This window comes from Lacerta agilis, chromosome 14 (genome assembly GCF_009819535.1).
Source record: "Lacerta agilis isolate rLacAgi1 chromosome 14, rLacAgi1.pri, whole genome shotgun sequence".
NCBI classification, from domain to species: domain Eukaryota; kingdom Metazoa; phylum Chordata; class Lepidosauria; order Squamata; family Lacertidae; genus Lacerta; species Lacerta agilis.
The window spans coordinates 19,107,290-19,125,497 of record NC_046325.1 but is presented as its reverse complement, the minus strand read 5'-3'; the positions used below and the strand labels follow the sequence as shown (position 1 = coordinate 19,125,497).

The following is an 18,208-nucleotide window of genomic DNA, read 5'->3' as shown; positions in this document are numbered from 1 at the left end:
CAGTTTCCAGACCATTTTAAGGGCAGCCCCAGGTGCAACGCGTTACTGTAGTCTAAGCAGGAGGGTAGCTCAGCTGTCCCTATCCTGGTATGGTCACAGCTGGCATATTGGCCCAAAAGCTGATAAAAGACACTTTGAGGCCACTTAGAAGATACTTGAGCTCCAGAGGAGGGACTGCTCATGATCCCAAGGAAAGAGAGCCAAAACCGACGTTGACATGGATTGTGAAATAAATAATTAATTCGGCCTTCCCGGGACCGTTACAGGAAAATGGATTCCGCCCCAGAAGGGAGCTTGGAATGCCCCAGAGAGAGCGCTCGGTGGTTAAGCTCTTACGGCATACAAAGAAACAGCAGACCAAGGGCTTCAAAAAGCAAGGCAGTTTTATTCCAAGAGGAAAATCTGTTGCAACAGAGGTTCAGCACCGAAATGGAGTGAAGAACCTCGAACAAATGACATGCGGTGACTTTTATACATTTTCTCTCTCTTCATACAGGTCAATAGTACGGAAAAGGCGCGAAGCGGCAGAGACGACAAAAGGAGATGAGGTAAGTGGTATCTTTGGAAGTTGCGGAGGGGTGTCATTTTTGCCATGACATTGATAAATGTGTGTTGTTTGGGTTTCTGTTTACTTTTAGCCTTGATTAATTAAGACTGTTCTTCCTTTAATCTACAGGATGGAGCCAGTATTTCTATGCACATCAAAGCCCAGATTATCATCGGTGGGAGATCTATTTGACATTTGTCCCTCCTCTTAAATAAATGTTTTTTCCCCATAGACAGTGTTTGTTGTGTAATTTCTGATGTCACCTCTTGCAAGTCCAGTAGATGGCACTGCAGGAGCAGAAGATTTTGACAGTTCAACCCTCGAACGGGAATTTGTTGTTGTTCAGTCGTTCAGTCGTGTCCGACTCTTCGTGACCCCATGGACCAGAGCACGCCAGGGACGCCAATCCTTCACTGCCTCCCGCAAACTCATGGCCAAACTCATGTTAGTAGCTTCAAGAACACTGTCCAACCATCTCATCTTCTGTCGTCCCCTTCTCCTTGTGCCCTCCATCTTTCCCAACATCAGGGTCTTTTCTAGGGAGTCTTCTCTTCTCATGAGGTGGCCAAAGTACTGGAGCCTCAACTTCAGGATCTGTCCTTCTAGTGAGCATTCAGGGCTGATTTCTTTGAGAATGGATAGGTTTGATCTTCTTGCAGTCCATGGGACTCTCAAGAGTCTCCTCCAGCACCATAATTCAAAAGCATCAATTCTTCAGTGATCAGTCTTCTTTATGGTCCAGCTCTCACTTCCATACATTACTACTGAGAAAACCATAGCTTTAACTATACGGACCTTTGTTGGCAAGGTGATGTCTCTGCTTTTTAAGATGCTGTCTAGGTTTGTCATTGCTTTCCTCCCAAGAAGCAGGTGTCTTCTAATTTCGTGACTGCTGTCACCATCTGCAGTGATCATGGAGCCCAAGAAAGTAAAATCTCTCACTGCCTCCATTTCTTCCCCTTCTATTTGCCAGGAGGTGATGGGACTAGTGGCCATGACCTTAGTTTTTTTGATGTTGAGCTTCCGACCATATTTTGCGCTCTCCTCTTTCACCCTCATTAAAAGGTTCTTTAATTCCTCCTCACTTTCTGCCATCAAGGTTGTGTCATCAGCATATCTGAGGTTGTTGATATTTCTTCCGGCAATCTTAATTCTGGCTTGGGATTTATCCAGTCCAGCCTTTTGTATGATGAATTCTGCATATAAGTTAAATAAGCAGGGAGACAATATACAGCCTTGTCATACTCCTTTCCCAATTTTGAACCAATCAGTTGTTCCGTATCCAGTTCTAACTGCAGCTTCTTGTCCCACATAGAGATTTCTCAGGAGACAAATGGGGTGATCCGGCACTCCCATTTCTTTAAGAACTTGAGTGGGAATAGTAATTATCTAATTATCATTAGAGTGGTAGTATATACAGGTGAAACTCAAAAAATTAGAATATTGTGGGAAAGTCCATTTATGTCAGCAATTGTTTTCATTAGCTACTGGATTTTAATACATGAGATAGACTCATGACATGCAAAGCGAGATATGCCAAGCCTTTGATTATTATAATTGTGATGATTATGGTGTACAGCTAATGAAAAGCCCAAAGTTGAAATTGTTAATTTGGGGTTCTCATCAGCTGTACGCCATAATCATCACAATTATAACAAATAAAGGCTTGACATATCTCGCTTTGCATGTCATGAGTCTATCTCATATATTAGTTGAACTTTTAAGTTGAATTACTGAAAGAAACGAATCTTTTCACAATATTCTAATTTTTCGAGTTTCACCTGTATTTCTAAGCATTTTCCAACAGTAAAATATATTCTTATAAATTTCTTTGTTACATATAACAAAAGTAGATACTTATATTCTACAGGCATATAAAAATACAGGCTACTGGTAAGAGTACAAAAAGGAATACATTCAATTTAAAATGGGGTTCAAGGATACACTTTGTTGCATTTATTTCTGCAGAACCTAGAGTACAATTCTACTGATAGTGAAAGGTTGTGTTTTTTTTGCAACTAATATACATGTTGCAGTAAGATACAGAATAGAGAAAGAGAAGTAATAGAAGGGTTTAAATATTTCATAAAGCAGGGGCATAGCAAGGGGGCGGGGAGCCCAGCAGCACCCTGCTGGGGGTGACACTTTGGGCGGTGGCCCCGCTCGCTGGGCTTTAAAAGAATTTTAAAAAAAAATAAAAAAAAATTTAAGGCTATTTTCGGCACTGCCGGGGTGGAGTTGCAGGGGCGGCCAGCCAGGAGGGGTGTCACCCCCCCCCTCGCTGGCCGCCCCTGCGGCTCCACCCCGGCAGCACCAAAAATAGTCCCCCCCCTTCCAGCGGCTTTTTTCACCGCGGCATGGAGGCAAGAGGCGGGCCAGCGAGGAGGGGTGCCACCCCCTCCTCGCTGGCCTGCCCCTTGCCTCTATGCCGAGCTCCGCCGCTGGCTGGCTTGCGGAGCCAGGGCATGGAGAGGGGCGGGCCAGCGACAACCCTCCTCGCTGGCCCGTCCCTCTCCCTGCCCCGACTTGCGCTCCGCAAAGGGAGCCCGGGCGGCGGCTTAGGGTGTCTCTGCGGGCTGCAGAGACTCCCGAATCCGCTGCTCGGCAACCCTTTGTGCGGCGGCTGCTCACACAGGCACGAGCAGCCACGGCACGAAAGGGTCTCCCGCCGGGTGACGGCACCCCCGGGAGCAGGGGGGCGCGGTGCCCCACCCCCAGGGGTGCCTCTTGGCTTCCCGCCCCGGGCAGCCAAGGAGCTAGAAACGCCCCTGCATAAAGGGAACACATTCTAGAGCTGGTTTGTTTTCCTTCAGTGGAGGGCATCGGCTGGACATCTTCAAAGCACAGAGGTGAGAAGGAAGAAGGCACATTCTTTGAAAGATGGATGGATAAGATCCCATATCTTCCTCATGCAGACGCTATCTTTTAATGAAAGAGCTGCAAGCTGTATTTCACAACCCGATCTGAATATTGTTTGATGTGGGTTTGGGTGTAAAATGCCTTTATTAGTCACATACTGTGGAAGTGGGGGTTTTATTCTCCCCTCCCTGTTCATGGCTTCTCTTATGTCAAGGAAGCAGTGTCTTTTAGGCATTTGGTATTGTCCTCCATGTTATATTCCTAATTCATTGGGTACGCTCTTACAACAGTTGCAACTTTAAGAACTTGAGCTTGCTCCCCACTCCTCCCTCTCAATCATTTTTCCTCTTGTGCCATGTCTTTGTGAACCTGAGGGCAGAGAGGGGTGGTCTTAGGAACCAACTCCTGGCAGCCAAGTCTCCTTCACCCCCCCCATAAAACTTTTGAGGAGGCCAGCCCCCCCCCAAAAAAATTCGTTGCCATTCAAATGGTGTGTGTATGACACATCTTGTGATTGATTATGTGAGGCAGATCTTAAACACCGCCCCCCCCCCTCATATCTTGTTCAAGTTGGCACCCCTGGTCTTAGAAATGATTTTTGTAAGTTGCTCTTTAAGATTTTTGAGGCCAAAGGGCTAGGCATAAATGCTGAAAATCAGGAATTATGAGCTCAATTACACTGTCCCTCTGGCACTACTTACTGGCACGGAAATAAAAATGGTGCAACCACCTACCAACTTCCCTCTCTTCTCCAGTTACCAGAAAGTGCCTTTTTGTTCCCCTCTCTCTGCGTTGCTTGTTCTAGTCAGGTCTGGCTAGAATGCATGTGTTTTTTGGTGAGGTATTTTCTCTTGCCTCTGGTTTCTTGTGCTCCAGGGCTGGGTTTCGTCCACTGCTTCCTGGCCTTGCTGTGCAGATTTCACTGGCCATATATTTTGTGGAGGTTGATGTGGACTTGAGTAGTGATACCCTATGACATCTGCTAACAGAGAACCTTGATTCCAACACCACACCACTACCTTAAAATGCCTAAATCAACTGGCTGTTGTAATGCTCTCTGACCTTGGCACCACCATTATCCTGTTCTGCTGGGGAAAGTGGCAATGATTACCAGAGCCTCTTCTAGCCCCAGAATTACACTGGCTACCAATTCAGCTACTGAGTGTAAAAAGGGCCCGCTGGATCAGGCCAATGGCCCATCTAATCCAACATCCTGTTCTCACACTGGTCAACCAGATACCTATGGGAAACAGCCAGCAGGATCTGAGCACAAGAGCCCTCTCACTTCCTGCACTTTCCAGAACTAGTATTCAGAAGAAGAAGAAGAAGAAGAAGAAGAAGAAGAAGAAGAAGAGAATAGGGGGAGGAGGAGTTTGGATTTGATATTGTGCTTTATCATTACCCGAAGGAGTCTCAAAGCGGCTAACATTCTCCTTTCCCTTCCTCCCCCACAACAAACACTCTGTGAGGTGAGTGGGGCTGAGAGACTTCAGAAAAGTGTGACTAGCCCAAGGTCACCCAGCAGCTGCATGTGGAGGAGCGGAGACACGAACCCGGTTCCCCAGATTACGAGTCTACCGCTCTTAACCACTACACCACACTGTGGCAGCAGAGCAGAGCCATTGTGGCTAGCAGCTGTTGTTGATAACCCCATCATGGCCTCTTGGTTTGCGATTGGGGAATTAAAAGGGGGGAGACTCACAAAGGCTTTTGCAGGGCTCTTCCCTTTTCAGTCCCCATCTTATTCTGATTTTATAGGGGTGGGAGAATACAAGAGAAACGTTGCTGTTGAATTTGCTTGCAAAATTCAGCTTTCTTTCTCTCTTCCTGGTCAAGTGGCATTTGAAGGAGAAAAATAAGAGCATAGGCAGCAGATCCTGTCCTATAGGGCTTGGCAAAAGTGTTTTTGAATCAGCCCTCTTTTAAGGAAACAAATAAAACGTTCATGGGTCGTGGCCAATTGAAACCTATTCAGAATAAGTCTGTTGAAACCATTGGACCTAATTTAGCCATGGCTATCCATTTAAATGACTCTACTTTGCATAGAACTAACCTCATAGTTTCAGATGTACCCAAACAAAATTCACTTTGGTCCTTCCATTTGGTTTCATTGCTTATTTTATTGAAATCAGCCAAAATGTCCACTCCAGGAATGTAACAGAGAAAATATCAATGGGCAGCAGAAGGATGTTCTTATAACTCTGTGCGGAAGACCAGGCTGCTGTCCCCTAACAACCGCTCACAGGCATCATCAAACCGCTCACTTTGTGCCACTGTGAAGTGCTCTTTCCAGTCTCCTACGGTGCCTATAGACAGGAGACACAATTCAGAAAAAAACTTCCAGTTTACTAGTCACCTTTCCTCCTACTGTAATATAGTGTGTTCCTATTTACATGGAACCCTCTCTGCCATATTAGCTTGTCTATCATTTCCTTCAACGTCTCCCCACAGAATCCCAACTGGATTGCAGAGGATTCCGGAAAGTTTTCTAGGGTAAACACTCATTTTTTTATCAGGCACCGTCACTGTCTTCCTAAAACAGATATTATGATCTGTCTAGAGCACACCCTGCATGACAATCTTGGTTTCATCTCCATGTCAGTGCTGCTGAAGCATTTCTTTCCTCCAGTCCTCTGGAAGCTGACAAAAAACAGTTTTCCCACAACGCTGCTTATATTGTCCGTCAGTGTCCATCCACATGACCAATATCATATTATGGGAAGCATGTCCAATTCAGAAAAGTCTCTTGCACCTTTAATTAGAAACTACCTCACAGTGGAGTTTATTGAACTGACCCTTAATTATTCTATTATGATGTACATCTATAACACTGCTGCAATTCTGAAACTGAAAGTGTTTGCTCTCTGAACACTTTCGCCACCGCCCCAGTACCACAATCCCCCTCTCCTCTCCGATGTGAGCTGAAACTCAGCATCTAATCCCCACCACCAACAACAACATACCTTTTCGCATGAAGGGTGACACAGTTTGGTCAAGGATAAAAGACGGTATGGAGCTGTAGTTAGTCATTGGGTTTACTTTCATGTTCTCAAACATAGTATGCTGCACAATCTGGTTCACAACTAGATCGGGGAGTTGTAGGCCCAGAAATTGGGCTACTTTCCGGATTTCCCGGGCCAGGTCCTAAGGAAGAGACGAAACTGTTGTCAGGGAAGATTTGGGCTGTGATTTTAGTTCTTGATTGATTGGGGCCCGCAGTTGCAAGCTTACGATATCAGACTCATTGGCCACATTCTCACAGGAAAATTAAACAGATCTCCTGTTTTCTTTGTGGTTTACTGTAATTGAGCAGCATAAGATACACTGCCCAATAACTCACCATTCTGTAATTCTTTAACAGAGATAAATAAATGTGTAAACATTGGCTTCCCATTGTGGCCAAAGCAGGCACTGTGATTTTTTTGCTCCATAACTAGGCACATGACCAGAAAGCCAATGTTGGCTGGTGATCATGGCTTGGCAGGGAGCTACGAACCATGATCACAGTAGGCCTCCTGCTTTGGTTTTCTCACTTGTGCTAGGAAAGCAGAAATAGCTGGGCTGTATGTGTGGGATACCCAGCCTCATATAACCAACATGCTTAACTAATTAATGCATGAAAGGGTTAAGACCATAGAGTAAGCAGTCCTGCCAGGCTTAGCTAGTTCACCAAACTCTTTGTTGTTCCATTCCACCATGTGAACCCTACCAGTAAGGAGGTCTAAGCTGGATGCTCCAAGCTTAGACCGTGTGGTTTAAGCAAGCCATATTTGTGTTTCTATACAAATGATTTGGAAACATTTACCATTTGGAAACCTGAGTTATACTTCCTGTCTTTTTCTTGCTGCTGAATGGAAAAGCACATGAATCTATCTGACCTTCGAAGAGTTTGTAAGTAAACCATTTTTAACTTACGAAACGTGTGGTCTCTTTCTATACTAAGGGAAGTTGTGAACTTTGGAAGTAATTTAGAAGGGGATATTTTAAGGTCTAACAGCCTATATCTCCATGCTTTATTTTGCTGCATATTTTGTGATTTTAAATCTCTGCTGGGGATCTGTCACCAAAGAGTACCTGTCCCAAACCTGGATCTGGGCATCCAGGAATTCTTTTTTTTTTTTTTAAATTATGCCGTATATCTATTTATTCTTTTCCCAAAGCAAACAGCATGCATCAGCAGGCTGCTCAAGCATGCCAAACCACAATACATCAGGAGGTGTGGTGTGCAAATGCAGCAATTGCTTGGAGCAGTTTAGCAACAGAGTGCTGTCATGGCTGAAAACACCACATAGCCTACGGTACTTTGAGGGAATGTCCAGGGAGCATATCTAACTAGATGATCAGCCTTCTAGATGAAGTGCCTTCTAACTCTGAAATGTTATTATTGTCTTTCAGGGCCAGCAGCTGACTAATCCTTCTCCTCACCCACCTTACCCTCCAACCCTCAATTCTATGTTAGTTGGATGGATTCTTATCCGTTAGTTTCTCTTCATTTCCTTTATTGAAATGCTTTGTGTTTATTACTGAAGCTCTTTGTGACTGCCTGGTTTGCGTTAGAGCCAGACATGCATGTTAATTAGACATTGGGGTCCTCAGAAATTACTTTTTAGACGGAACCTGGGATCTAGTAACGGCTTCTCTTTTCACACAGGGGACCAGAGGCCTAGTTTTAAAGCACTTTGGGATCCTATTTAATGGAATTGCTCGAAGTTCTGAAATTGTAATAAGAAACTGGGGCTGCTTAATTCTCCAAGGGCGGGGAGGAATGTGTGGCGGGTTTAAGACAAGCTGGCTGCAGATTCAGATAGTTAATTTCTTCCAGTCTTCTTCAAGGGCCTCAGATCGGATTGCATTGCTGAGAGGGGGAAGTGAATCAAATCAGCCCTGGGTCACTTCTTTATCCCCACAGAGTTCTGCAGCAGAAGAAAGTTCTGCTACCTAGAGCTATTTGGGATACTGGAGTGGGGAGAAACAGCGGGAAGTGGCTTGGGGGGCAGAAAAGGCCCTTGTTGCCTCTTGCTTCCTGCCCTCCCCCACCTCCCATCCCTAGCAATCTCCCCAACACCAAATTAGACTTAGTTTGGAAAAAAGAACGTAAAAAGGATTTGATTCTACTCAACCCTTGCTGCCTCTTGCCCGCTCGCCTCAAATCTCTCCAGTGCTGCAGTGCAAGAGACTCTTGAAGAGGTTTGGAGAAAAAAACAGCAAGAAGAGTTTCAGGGGGCTAATTTGATTCTGTTCTCTTTTCTCAGCAACTAGGCTGGTTCACGTGGTGCTTCCCGTTGCAGCTGGACATCAGTTGAAGAAAGTTGGAAGAAAGTAATTTTCTTGATCTACAGAAATCACACGCACCCACCCACCCCAACACACACAGAGCACGCCAATGTCCCAGCCTGTTCTTGTGGTTACAGATCCTGCAGAGTTCTGTTAAATCAGGGTTGTACAAAAAGAACAAAAACAGCCCCCCCAAAAAAACTGCAATTTAATACTGTGTCAGGTAATTAGGGGAAGGGGGTGATTAAGTGGAGAGCCAAAAAAGCATACCCAGGGTATTTTCTGCGAAACTCTGCCCAGTGGTGGGGACAGCAAGTAGAAGGACAGCAATGAATATGTTGAGTAAGAAAAAGGGGTGGGTGCCAATTGCAAACAGGAAAATCAGGTCAGCATGACCTGGTTGCAAGATAAGGCTCCCATCTGGACACAGTCTCTTTCTCTGAATGCTGTGTGGTAAAGCTAATGAATCTGACCTTTGGAGTGTTTGTAAGTAAACCATTTTAAAGCTACCAAGCATGTGGTCTTTTCTGTGCTAGGGGAAGAGGGAAGTTTTGGAACTCTCGAGAGCATATTTTTAAAGGTCTAGCAACCTATATTTCCATGCTTTATTTTGCTGTGTATTTTGTGATTTTAAATCTCTGCTGGGATTCTTTCACCAAAGAGTACTTGCCTCAATCCTGGATCCCTCCTTTCTATATACCTATTCCCCCCCCTTCAACCAATATTGTAGTCGAAAACGTTTGGAAGACACCATGTTGGGGGTGGCATATCTATAATTTAACCTCCATTCCCCCACCCCACATTTCAATAAACTTGCAATTTGAGTTAGATGTCCCTTGACTCCCGGGCCCCAGGAAAGGGCATCTTTGATGCCCAACTTCATGCTTAGGCTCCATCTGGACCGTGTGTGTGTGTGTGTGTAAACTGCTTACCTCTTTCATGTCTTCATAAAAGAGGTACAGGATTTGGTAACGTTCTTTGGCCTCCCACCATCCACGGACATGATCAAACCATGAGCCCCAGGCAACTGCAAGGAGACGCAAAAGGAGAAGAAATGCTGACACACACACATACTGCAAATCAGCACATCAAAATGTTCTGCAAACTGGTGCCACTTTTTGCCCTCTTCTTTTCACAACTAATTAATAGAAACAGAAATGCAATAGCGCCCCAATGTAGTGGGGAAATCTGTCCCCACGTGACCTGCTGCATGTCTTCTCAGTCACTGTCCAGGTGCTAAATGTTGGTGAACTACCTGAAGTCTCCTCCTGCATATATCCAACCTACAGCCTGGATAGCTCAACGGATTAGAGCATGTTGCTGATAATGCCAAGGTTGCAGGTTTGATTCCAGTGTGGGACAGCTGCATATTCCTGCCTTGCAGGGGTTTGGATGAGATGATCCTTTGGGTCCCTTCCAACTCTACAATTCTAGGATTCTTCCTTTGATAGCTCTTTGTTTTTAAATCAGACAATGAGCAGATAGCCCTTCAAACATGGGGTGATTTGAAACAGAGGACAGGCCTCTTAATCTGGTTCTCACATGCCCTTCCCTAAATTTGACTTACAACATTGTAGGGTTGGAAGGAAAACAGTGCGGAGCTTTGCAGGTGAACAAGAGTAATCCCCTCCTTCTGCTAATGTCCATCTCGTGTGGGGACCAGTAGCTTTCATCCCTCTAATACAGCGGAGGAGATCAAATAAGGTCTTGGCCTGGACTGAAAGCTTGCTCGGACTGACGCACACTTTATTTCCCCCTGTTTTGTGTTTATGTATCCTCCACTCACGCTTTCCCACGAGGAAGTTCTCCAGAAACTCATCCCAGTTTCCTGGCTCTGGCAACCCCTTGTTCATCTGGTGGAAATGGAAGTAAGAGACTGCGCTGTCCTTTGCATTCCTGGCAACGTAGATGATCTGCAGAAAGAGGGGGGGGATGACGACCCAGGAGTATGAATACGAGGCCTTCCACTCACATCCCTAATTACACCTTGTGAGCTTTCTGTCCCCTCCTTTTTATTTTTTTGGAGCACTGCCCTTCGAGGAAAAAGGGGCTCCAAACCTGTTTGAAACCTGGCTGGTCCATAATATTGAACCTCTTCACCTGTTCATAGGCCCCCCTCTCCTCTCCATTGCATTTCACACAGCCCAAGGGCTGAGCACGGAAATTGAGAGGGGTTCCAGGAATAAACTATGTCTTATATTAAACCCAATGACCCCACCGGACCTTGCAGTTCTGTTCCCAGAAGGAAGGTGGCAACAGCGGGACTGGGAGGTGAGATTTGATGGTTCGTGGAGAGGGCATTGCCTCTGCATCGTCCAAGCCTGAAAGACCAGAAGGTGACATTCAGCCCAGAGGTGAGGATGAAACCCTTCCCTCCCCCCCCCCACACACATCCATTGTCTCTCTGAAGCAGCACCCATTACTCACCTTGAGGGTAGGGTTTTGGAGGGAACAGGTCTATGAAGGGAATCCGTTGATAGATGGGGACCTGGTCACATTTCTGAGGGTCTCCTCTATGCTGGATCATGCTCACAATTTCCTGTATCCAGGTAGTCCCTGGCAAGAAGAGTTGGAGGAGAAATATGGAGATCCAATCATTCACCCATTGGCCTCCAATCGACCAAGCTCTACAGCTCCCTCCACATTGTTGTCTCATCACACTCCAAGACAATGCCCCTTGTTTCTCGTCTTCCCATTTACCTGCTTTGGGGTAAGTGCAAATGAGAAGGTCATCGGGCCGAGCTTTGAAGCCCCATAAGCGCTGCCAGTTATCTGCTGTGTCTTTGAGGCAAGGGATGCCGTCAACGTCCACCAGCTCTGAGCGCTTGATGGGCTCCATACCTTCCAGCCCAGTTTTGTGATCCACCACCTGGTGGAGCATGAAAAGAAATAATATAAGTCGAGCCTGCAGAGTTGCAGAGTAGTCTACCCATCTTCAGGGTCACACCCCTTTCCCCAGATACACCATCCCAGTTTCCTTGCTCCTCCTCCTTTTTTATCCTTCCCACCTTGATGTCAGTGATTTGCTGCCACTGAGCCTGCTCAGACCTTTTTGAACTGTTGGAGGTTCGCTGAAGCTTAAAGATACCTCTCTCATGGGCACGGACGATACCACTGGTGAACGAGTCTGCTCTTAGCGTATAGGATCGTCGTGCTTTCCACCCCAACACAGCTGTGCCCGTTGGCAGGCAGCCACATGTTTGCCTACTGCTCTCCTGTGCCATCTATCTGAAGGAAGCAAAATGAGATGCCCACCTGAGTTTCACTCATGTCTCAGATTGTGAGGAGCTTCTTCCTCCTTTCTGCCTCTCTCTTGCTCTCTGTGCAGCTGAAAAACTGTGTGTGGTGTTTTTTCGGAGAGAGCAAAGTTCCTGGTTTAACTTCCTTGCGTGCAAGTTGCGGGCGCTCTGCCAATACTTTTCTGATGTTCCGGTTTAGATTTCGTAATAGTGTGGTGGTCTAGTCTGTGTGCAGCTGTTGATATGTGAGGATATCGTGTTGCATCTACTGTACTCTCACAGGACCTGATTTTCCACCCAGCGTTCTTTAACCCCCCTATAGCAAGTATCATTACAGAGAGGTCAGGCAACTCCCTGGTAATATACTCTGGCTTTTCCTCTAGGGGGCAGGGCCCTTTAGCGATTCATATTACGGCAAGAGACCTTGGTTCCAGTTTTACTACAGAAACACACATTTTTAGGAGTCAATACAGTTCAGTGAATAGAAGATCCAATGATTGCACCCCATAATCCAACCAAGATAGATTGTAGCAACTTGACATTTTGTCCTAGCATTAGTTGAGGCTTGTATATTTGGTTTAAAACATAGTGCACACGTAATATAGATCTATTGCCTTTTTTTGCCCTTGAAATGTGCTTCCTGATCAACCTCAAACCAGCCAAGGTGTTATTGTGTGTTGTTAGTACGGTAATTGTAGAAATGTATCAGGTAGGATCTAGGTTCCGTGACGATTTTCTGGAAGGCATCAACAAGATTTGGGGCATTGCTCATAAAAAGTTGATGCATGCTGGCTGGTCATATATTAGCTATGTAGCATTTCTTTGATATCACTGGTTAGTCTATGAGGTCATTTCAGTCATTTCATGCCTAGCATTTATGCAGCCTTCTTCTTTTTTTCTTTTTACACCATGGTTGTTGGTTTATATCATGGGTGTATGTTCTGTATTACATTGCTATGAACTTGTCATGGCCTTTGGCTAGAATAATAAACTTAACGATTGATTGAAAAACACACCTTTCTTTATCCCTTCCTGGTCAATTGACATGGAAGGGAGAAGGAAAGGGGCTAAGGCACCGTGAAGCAGCCTCCCCCCAAACCCCCCACTTTAAAGGAAGCAAAGAAAACTGAATCAAATGAAAGAAGGTTCAGTCTAATGGGTTATTTCCAGCTTCTACTCAGAGTAGGCCTACTGAAGTCAGTGGACCTAACATAGTTGTGTGCACGAAATTCAGAGGGTGTGCTGAGGGTATAAATAACAAAGGGTAGAACCCCATAGTTTCAGCTTCTTCCTTCCTTTTGGTTCCTTCCTTATTGTATTGAACGCAGGTAAAATGTCCACTCCAGGAATGTTAGGGAGGAAGTCTCAACTGGTAGCAGGGAGATGTTCTTATAACTGTGTGCTGCTGCCCCCTCCAGTAACCGCTCACAGGCATCATCAAACTGCTCATTTTGTGCCACTGTGAAGTCCTCCTTCCAGTCTCCTACAGTGCCTATAGACAGGAGACATGATCCAGAAAAAAATTAGTTTCCTATCTGCCTTTCCTCCTACTCTAATCTAGTGTATTCCTGTCCACATGGGACCCCCTTTTCCACATTAGCTTGTCTATCATTTCCTTCAACGTCTCCCCACAGAATCCCAACTGGATTGCAGAGGATTCTTGGAAGTTTCCTAGGGTAAACACTCATTTTTATCAGGCATCGTCACTGTCTTCCTAAAACAGACATTATGATCTGCCTAGAGCACACACTGCAGGACAGTCTTGGATTTCATCTCCATGCCAGTGCTGTTGAAGCATTACTTTTCTGCAGTTGTCTGGGAGCTGACTAAAAACTAGTTTTCTCACATCACTTAATATAGTGCTATATTGTCTGACAATATCAATCTGCATGGCCAAGACTGTACTACGGGAAACAAGATCCTCTCCAACTTTAATTAAAAGCTTCCTCACAAGGGACATGCAGCATTAATGAACTGACCTTTAACTTTACAATTCTGCAGGGGTACTTCTACAATGCTTCTAAAAAAATTCCCTCTGATGTGAGCTGGAACTCAGCACGGTTCCTGTCCCTCATCCCAACACACCTTTTCGCACAAAGGGTGACACGGTTTGGTCAAAGACCAAAGAAGGTACAGAGCTGTAGTTAGTCTTTGGGTTTAGTTTCATGTTCTCAAACATTGTATGCTGCACAATCTGGTTCACAACTGGATCAGCGAGTTGTAGGCCCAGAAATTGCGCTGCTTTCCGGATTTCCCGGATCCTAAGGAAGAAATGAAACGGTTGTCAGGGAAGATTCGCGCTGTGATTGTGCTTCTTGATTAATTCGGGCCCTGCAGTTGCAAGCTTACAACACCAGACTCATTGGCCACACTCTCACATGATGATAAACCGGACCTCGTGGCCATAGGACCAAACTCCTGGTGACGAGGTCCCTTTGGCCACCCCAATAAAATGTTTGTAAACACCTGTGCTATCCATCATGAGTTAATTTGGCGGCTGCGATGGGAGTAAGCAGCCTCCCTACCTCCCCGGAATGACGGGGAGGGCTGCCTCGCCCGCGGATGCCCCTCAACCCACTTTGATCCTTTGGGACCGAGTGGGGGGGGGCCTGGGCGCATAGGGCTCGTGGAGGATCGGAGCTCCTCGAAGCCGGCCCCGTTCGTGCACGACCCCCAGAACTGGAAATATAAATTTGGCTAAAGGTTTTGGGCATGCCTCGGACAAAGGAGTGGGAAGAAAGTTGCTAACAGCAGCCCTGAGCGGTTAAGAATGAAAACTGGAAGAAGACGTGGACTTTACATCGGTATGTGAAAGAGGGAGAAGAAGGGGGAGGGAAGCTCTGGACCTTTCATTTGTTTTGCCTCAATATCTTACTTAACACGGGCGAAACCTCCCCCAGAAAATCCACTTTCACAGGGAAATAGCAAGCAGACTTTAAAGACTGAGAGTGAACTAGATAGAATTGGACGTTACATCAACAAACTGTATGGACTTGAAACAAGATTTGGAATGATTTACCGTATTTTTTGCTCCATAAGATGCACTTTTTCTCTCCGAAGAGGTAAGGGGAAAAGTTGGAGCGTCTTATGGAGCGAAGGCTCCCTGTCGAGCAAGCTGCGAGAGAGCAGCGGAGGAGATGCTGCTGGATCCTCCCCACCACCTCCGTTCCCAAAAACAAGGGAACAGAGGTTGTGGGGTGGATCCAGCAGCAGCTGCTGCTCTCCCTGCTGCCGCTTACCCTCCTCCGCGTTCGGCGGGAGGGTGGGGGATGGCAGTGGAGAAGCTGCTGGATCCTCCCCACCACCTCCGTTCACAAAAACAGGCTTGAAAAACAGTGTTCACAGGCAGCAAACCGGCTCCCCCCCCCCCTGCGTTCAGCTAGCCAGAGCAGTCCCTGCTCGCTGTAACACAAGTGGGGGGGGGGAGCCGGTTTGAAGCAGCATCAATCTGGCTCTCCACCACTTTGCCTAAACTCCTTTTAAACTTCAAAGTTTCTTGATCGTTGCAATCAGAGAAAAGGCTGGGACCCTGGGGGCAAAACAAAGCTGAGGAAATCTTGCTTTAAAAAAGATGAATAGGGTGTCGGAAGGGAGAGATATTCCTGATTGTCCTGTTTACAAACAAAAATGTGGTTGTTGCCTGACAGGATTTTGGGTGGGTGGGGGAACTGAACATTTGCATGTACTGGTACATTTGCCATTCTCTTGACTTCTCTAGTTTTATTTGTTCACTAATAAAATCCCTTTTCCTGTATCAGATGGATCTGTGTGTTTTTACCTACTCTGGGATACAGAAGATTAAAAAGTGGAATGAAGAGATACATTTCAGAGATACAGTGTCCAAGAATGAAGACAAAAATGCGTACCCAAGCGTAACAAGTTTTCCTTAAGGTTCAGAGTTTTATTTTCAGATCGATACATTTGTATCCCCTTTCAGGGAAGATTTGACAGCTAATAGCTTTACCTTATTGTTCTTAAGCGGGAGTGTTATCAGTGTTAACAGTTACAGGTGGGTAGCCGTGTTGGTCTGCCATAGTCAAAACAAAATAAAATGAAAAATTCTTTCCAGTAGCGCCTTAGAGACCAACTAAGTTTGTTCTTGGTATGTGCTTTCGTGTGCATGAAGAAGTGTGCATGCACATGAAAGCTCATACCAAGAACAAACTTAGTTGGTCTCTAAGGTGCTACTGGAAAGAATGATCAGTGTTAACAGTTCTTAATGAGGTGTTTTATTGGCGGTATAATGAGCCTTGCAGGGGGTTCCATTTGGCTGAGGTGGCTCTGCAAGGCTAAAAGGAAGTGAATAAGGAAAAAAGTGGGGGCTGTAGCTTTAATAGGCACAGTGATATTTTCTCCCCTCCTGCTGCCTCTCTGTAAAGCAAGCAGAGAGAGCTTCTGGGCTCCTGTACCAGTACTTCTTGCTCCGGAGTTCCAGCATCACAGCGTCACCAACAGGCACTTCCTTCCTTCCCTCCCTACCTCTTCCAACTTTAATAAAATATTGGGGGGGGGGTGATATACCAGTTGTTTATTAAATACGGTCGTTTAGTACAACATTTTATTCAGAATATTCTTTTCCTTGTTTTCCTCTTCTAAAAACTAAGTGCGTCTTGTGGTCCGGAGCGTCCAATGGAGCGAAAAATACAGTAATAGCAATGGAGGACTTCCAGCTGGTAATGGCGCAGCAAAGATTGATTGTTGATTGTTGAGGAGAGCCCGTGAAGCTGAACACCACTTCAAAGGGAGAAGCCAGCTTTGATGGACGATTGATAGTGCAATTTATGAGGTGTCTGGCTCTCCTGGAAAGGAGTGGATGGAATGCGCGCGGGGGGAGAGTGCTATGCAAAGAAGTTTGATTTATAATAGAAGGAGGAGGAGAAGATGGTGCCGTCCGGAATGTGACGTTTGGAATGAGAATGGCTTTATCCATAGAGAGACATTACTTATTATAATCGTGGCTGCTTGCTGGCATATATCAGAGGCTGTGAAAGTATTGGACTGTGAATGCAACTGAAAGAGATGTGAAAATCGCTCCGGAGTCCGAGACATGGGAAGTCCATAAAGTACAAAAAAATTGGCATAATTGGAATTGTTTTAATTGGGAATTGTATAATTAATTTGGATTTTAATTTGATTGGTAATTGGAAATATATATTGGAAAATCAATAAATATGATTTAAAATAAAATGAAATGAAATGTTTGTAAAGGGACCCCCTAATGGTCAGGGGTCCCTTTACCTTTTTACCTTGAAGTCAGTCAGTGCTTTGCTGCCTCTGAGCATAAAAGGGAGGTAAAGGGACACCTGACCATTAGGTCCAGTCGTGTCCGACTCTGGGGTTGCGGCGCTCATCTCGCGTTACTGGCCGAGGGAGCCGGCATACAGCTTCCAGGTCATGTGGCCAGCATGACAAAACCACTTCTGGCGAACCAGAGCAGCGCACGGAAATGCCATTTACCTTCCTGCCGGAGCGGTACCTATTTATCTACTTGCATGTTTGACGTGCTTTCGAACTGCTAGGTGGGCAGGAGCTGGGACTGAGCAACGGGAGCTCACCCTATTGCGGGGATTCGAACCTCCGACCTTCTGATCAGCAAGCCCTAGACTCTGTGGTTTAACCCACAGCGTCACTCGCGGCCCGCCACTGAGCATACTCAGATCTTATTGCTCTGTTTTAGGTTCCCCTCCTTAGTATTCCTCCCACCCTGAAAGGACTTGGAGGTTCCCTGAAATCTACAGATACTTCTCTCTTCTGCATGGATAGTACCACTGGTAAATGTGCCTGCACTTAGTATAAAGGATCACTGTGTTCCCCACCCCTGTACAGCCATGTCCCTTGGCAGGCAGCCACATATGTTGTTGTTGTTGTTGTTGTTGTTGTTGTTGTTGTTGTTGTCATTTCTATCATTATAAGATCACCACTCAGATCACCAGCCTGCTGGGCTTGGACCCACAAACATGAAGTTATTTATCAAAAGGAGAAAAGAAATGCTGATATATGTATATGGGTGCCTCCTGCTCTCCTGTGCCATTTACCTGAAAGAAGTCTACCTGTCAGTTTCACTCCCGTCTTGATCCTTCCTTCCTTCTGCCTCTCTCTTGCTTTCTGTGCAGCCCAAGAGCCTGATAGTGTGTATTTTTTTTCTGAGAGAGCAAAGTCCCTGGCTGTGTTTGCTTGGGTGCTGGAGGTGGGCATTCTGCCAGGACTTTTCCATAGTTACTGTTTAGAGAGCCCTTGATGGCCATTGGCAACCCTAGAGAATTGTCCTTTCTTCCTGCCCAGAGGTGTG

At 45.7% G+C, this 18,208-nt stretch overlaps 1 protein-coding gene across 2 annotated transcripts; it reads right to left on the bottom strand.

Moving 5' to 3' along the window:
- Nucleotides 1–5,506: 5,506 nt before the first annotated feature.
- Nucleotides 5,507–18,052, bottom strand: LOC117058173 (sulfotransferase 1C2-like). 2 transcript variants are annotated; one of them, XM_033169156.1, is made up of 8 exons: nt 17,970–18,052; nt 11,381–11,549; nt 11,108–11,236; nt 10,904–11,001; nt 10,467–10,593; nt 9,613–9,707; nt 6,370–6,550; nt 5,507–5,712 (listed from the first exon to the last, which is right to left on the bottom strand). In XM_033169156.1, the coding sequence occupies exons 2-8, from the start codon at nt 11,517–11,519 to the stop codon at nt 5,600–5,602; spliced, it is 882 nt and encodes a 293-aa protein (XP_033025047.1). In that variant the 5' UTR covers nt 11,520–11,549; nt 17,970–18,052; the 3' UTR covers nt 5,507–5,599. The 2 variants fall into 2 exon arrangements, with proteins under 2 accessions (XP_033025047.1, XP_033025046.1); XM_033169155.1 differs by lacking the exon at nt 17,970–18,052 and adding an exon at nt 11,936–12,029.
- Nucleotides 18,053–18,208: the final 156 nt, after the last annotated feature.

Bases quoted from the DNA above. Each gene is read 5' to 3' on its own strand.
- LOC117058173 (XM_033169155.1), bottom strand. The intron at 6,551-9,612 runs GTAAGCAGTTTA...TCTCTTCCTTAG, and splicing joins TTTATGAAGACATGAAAGAG to GACCTGGCCCGGGAAATCCG. The intron at 5,713-6,369 runs GTATGTTGTTGT...TCCTGTCTATAG, and splicing joins GTCACCCTTCATGCGAAAAG to GCACCGTAGGAGACTGGAAA.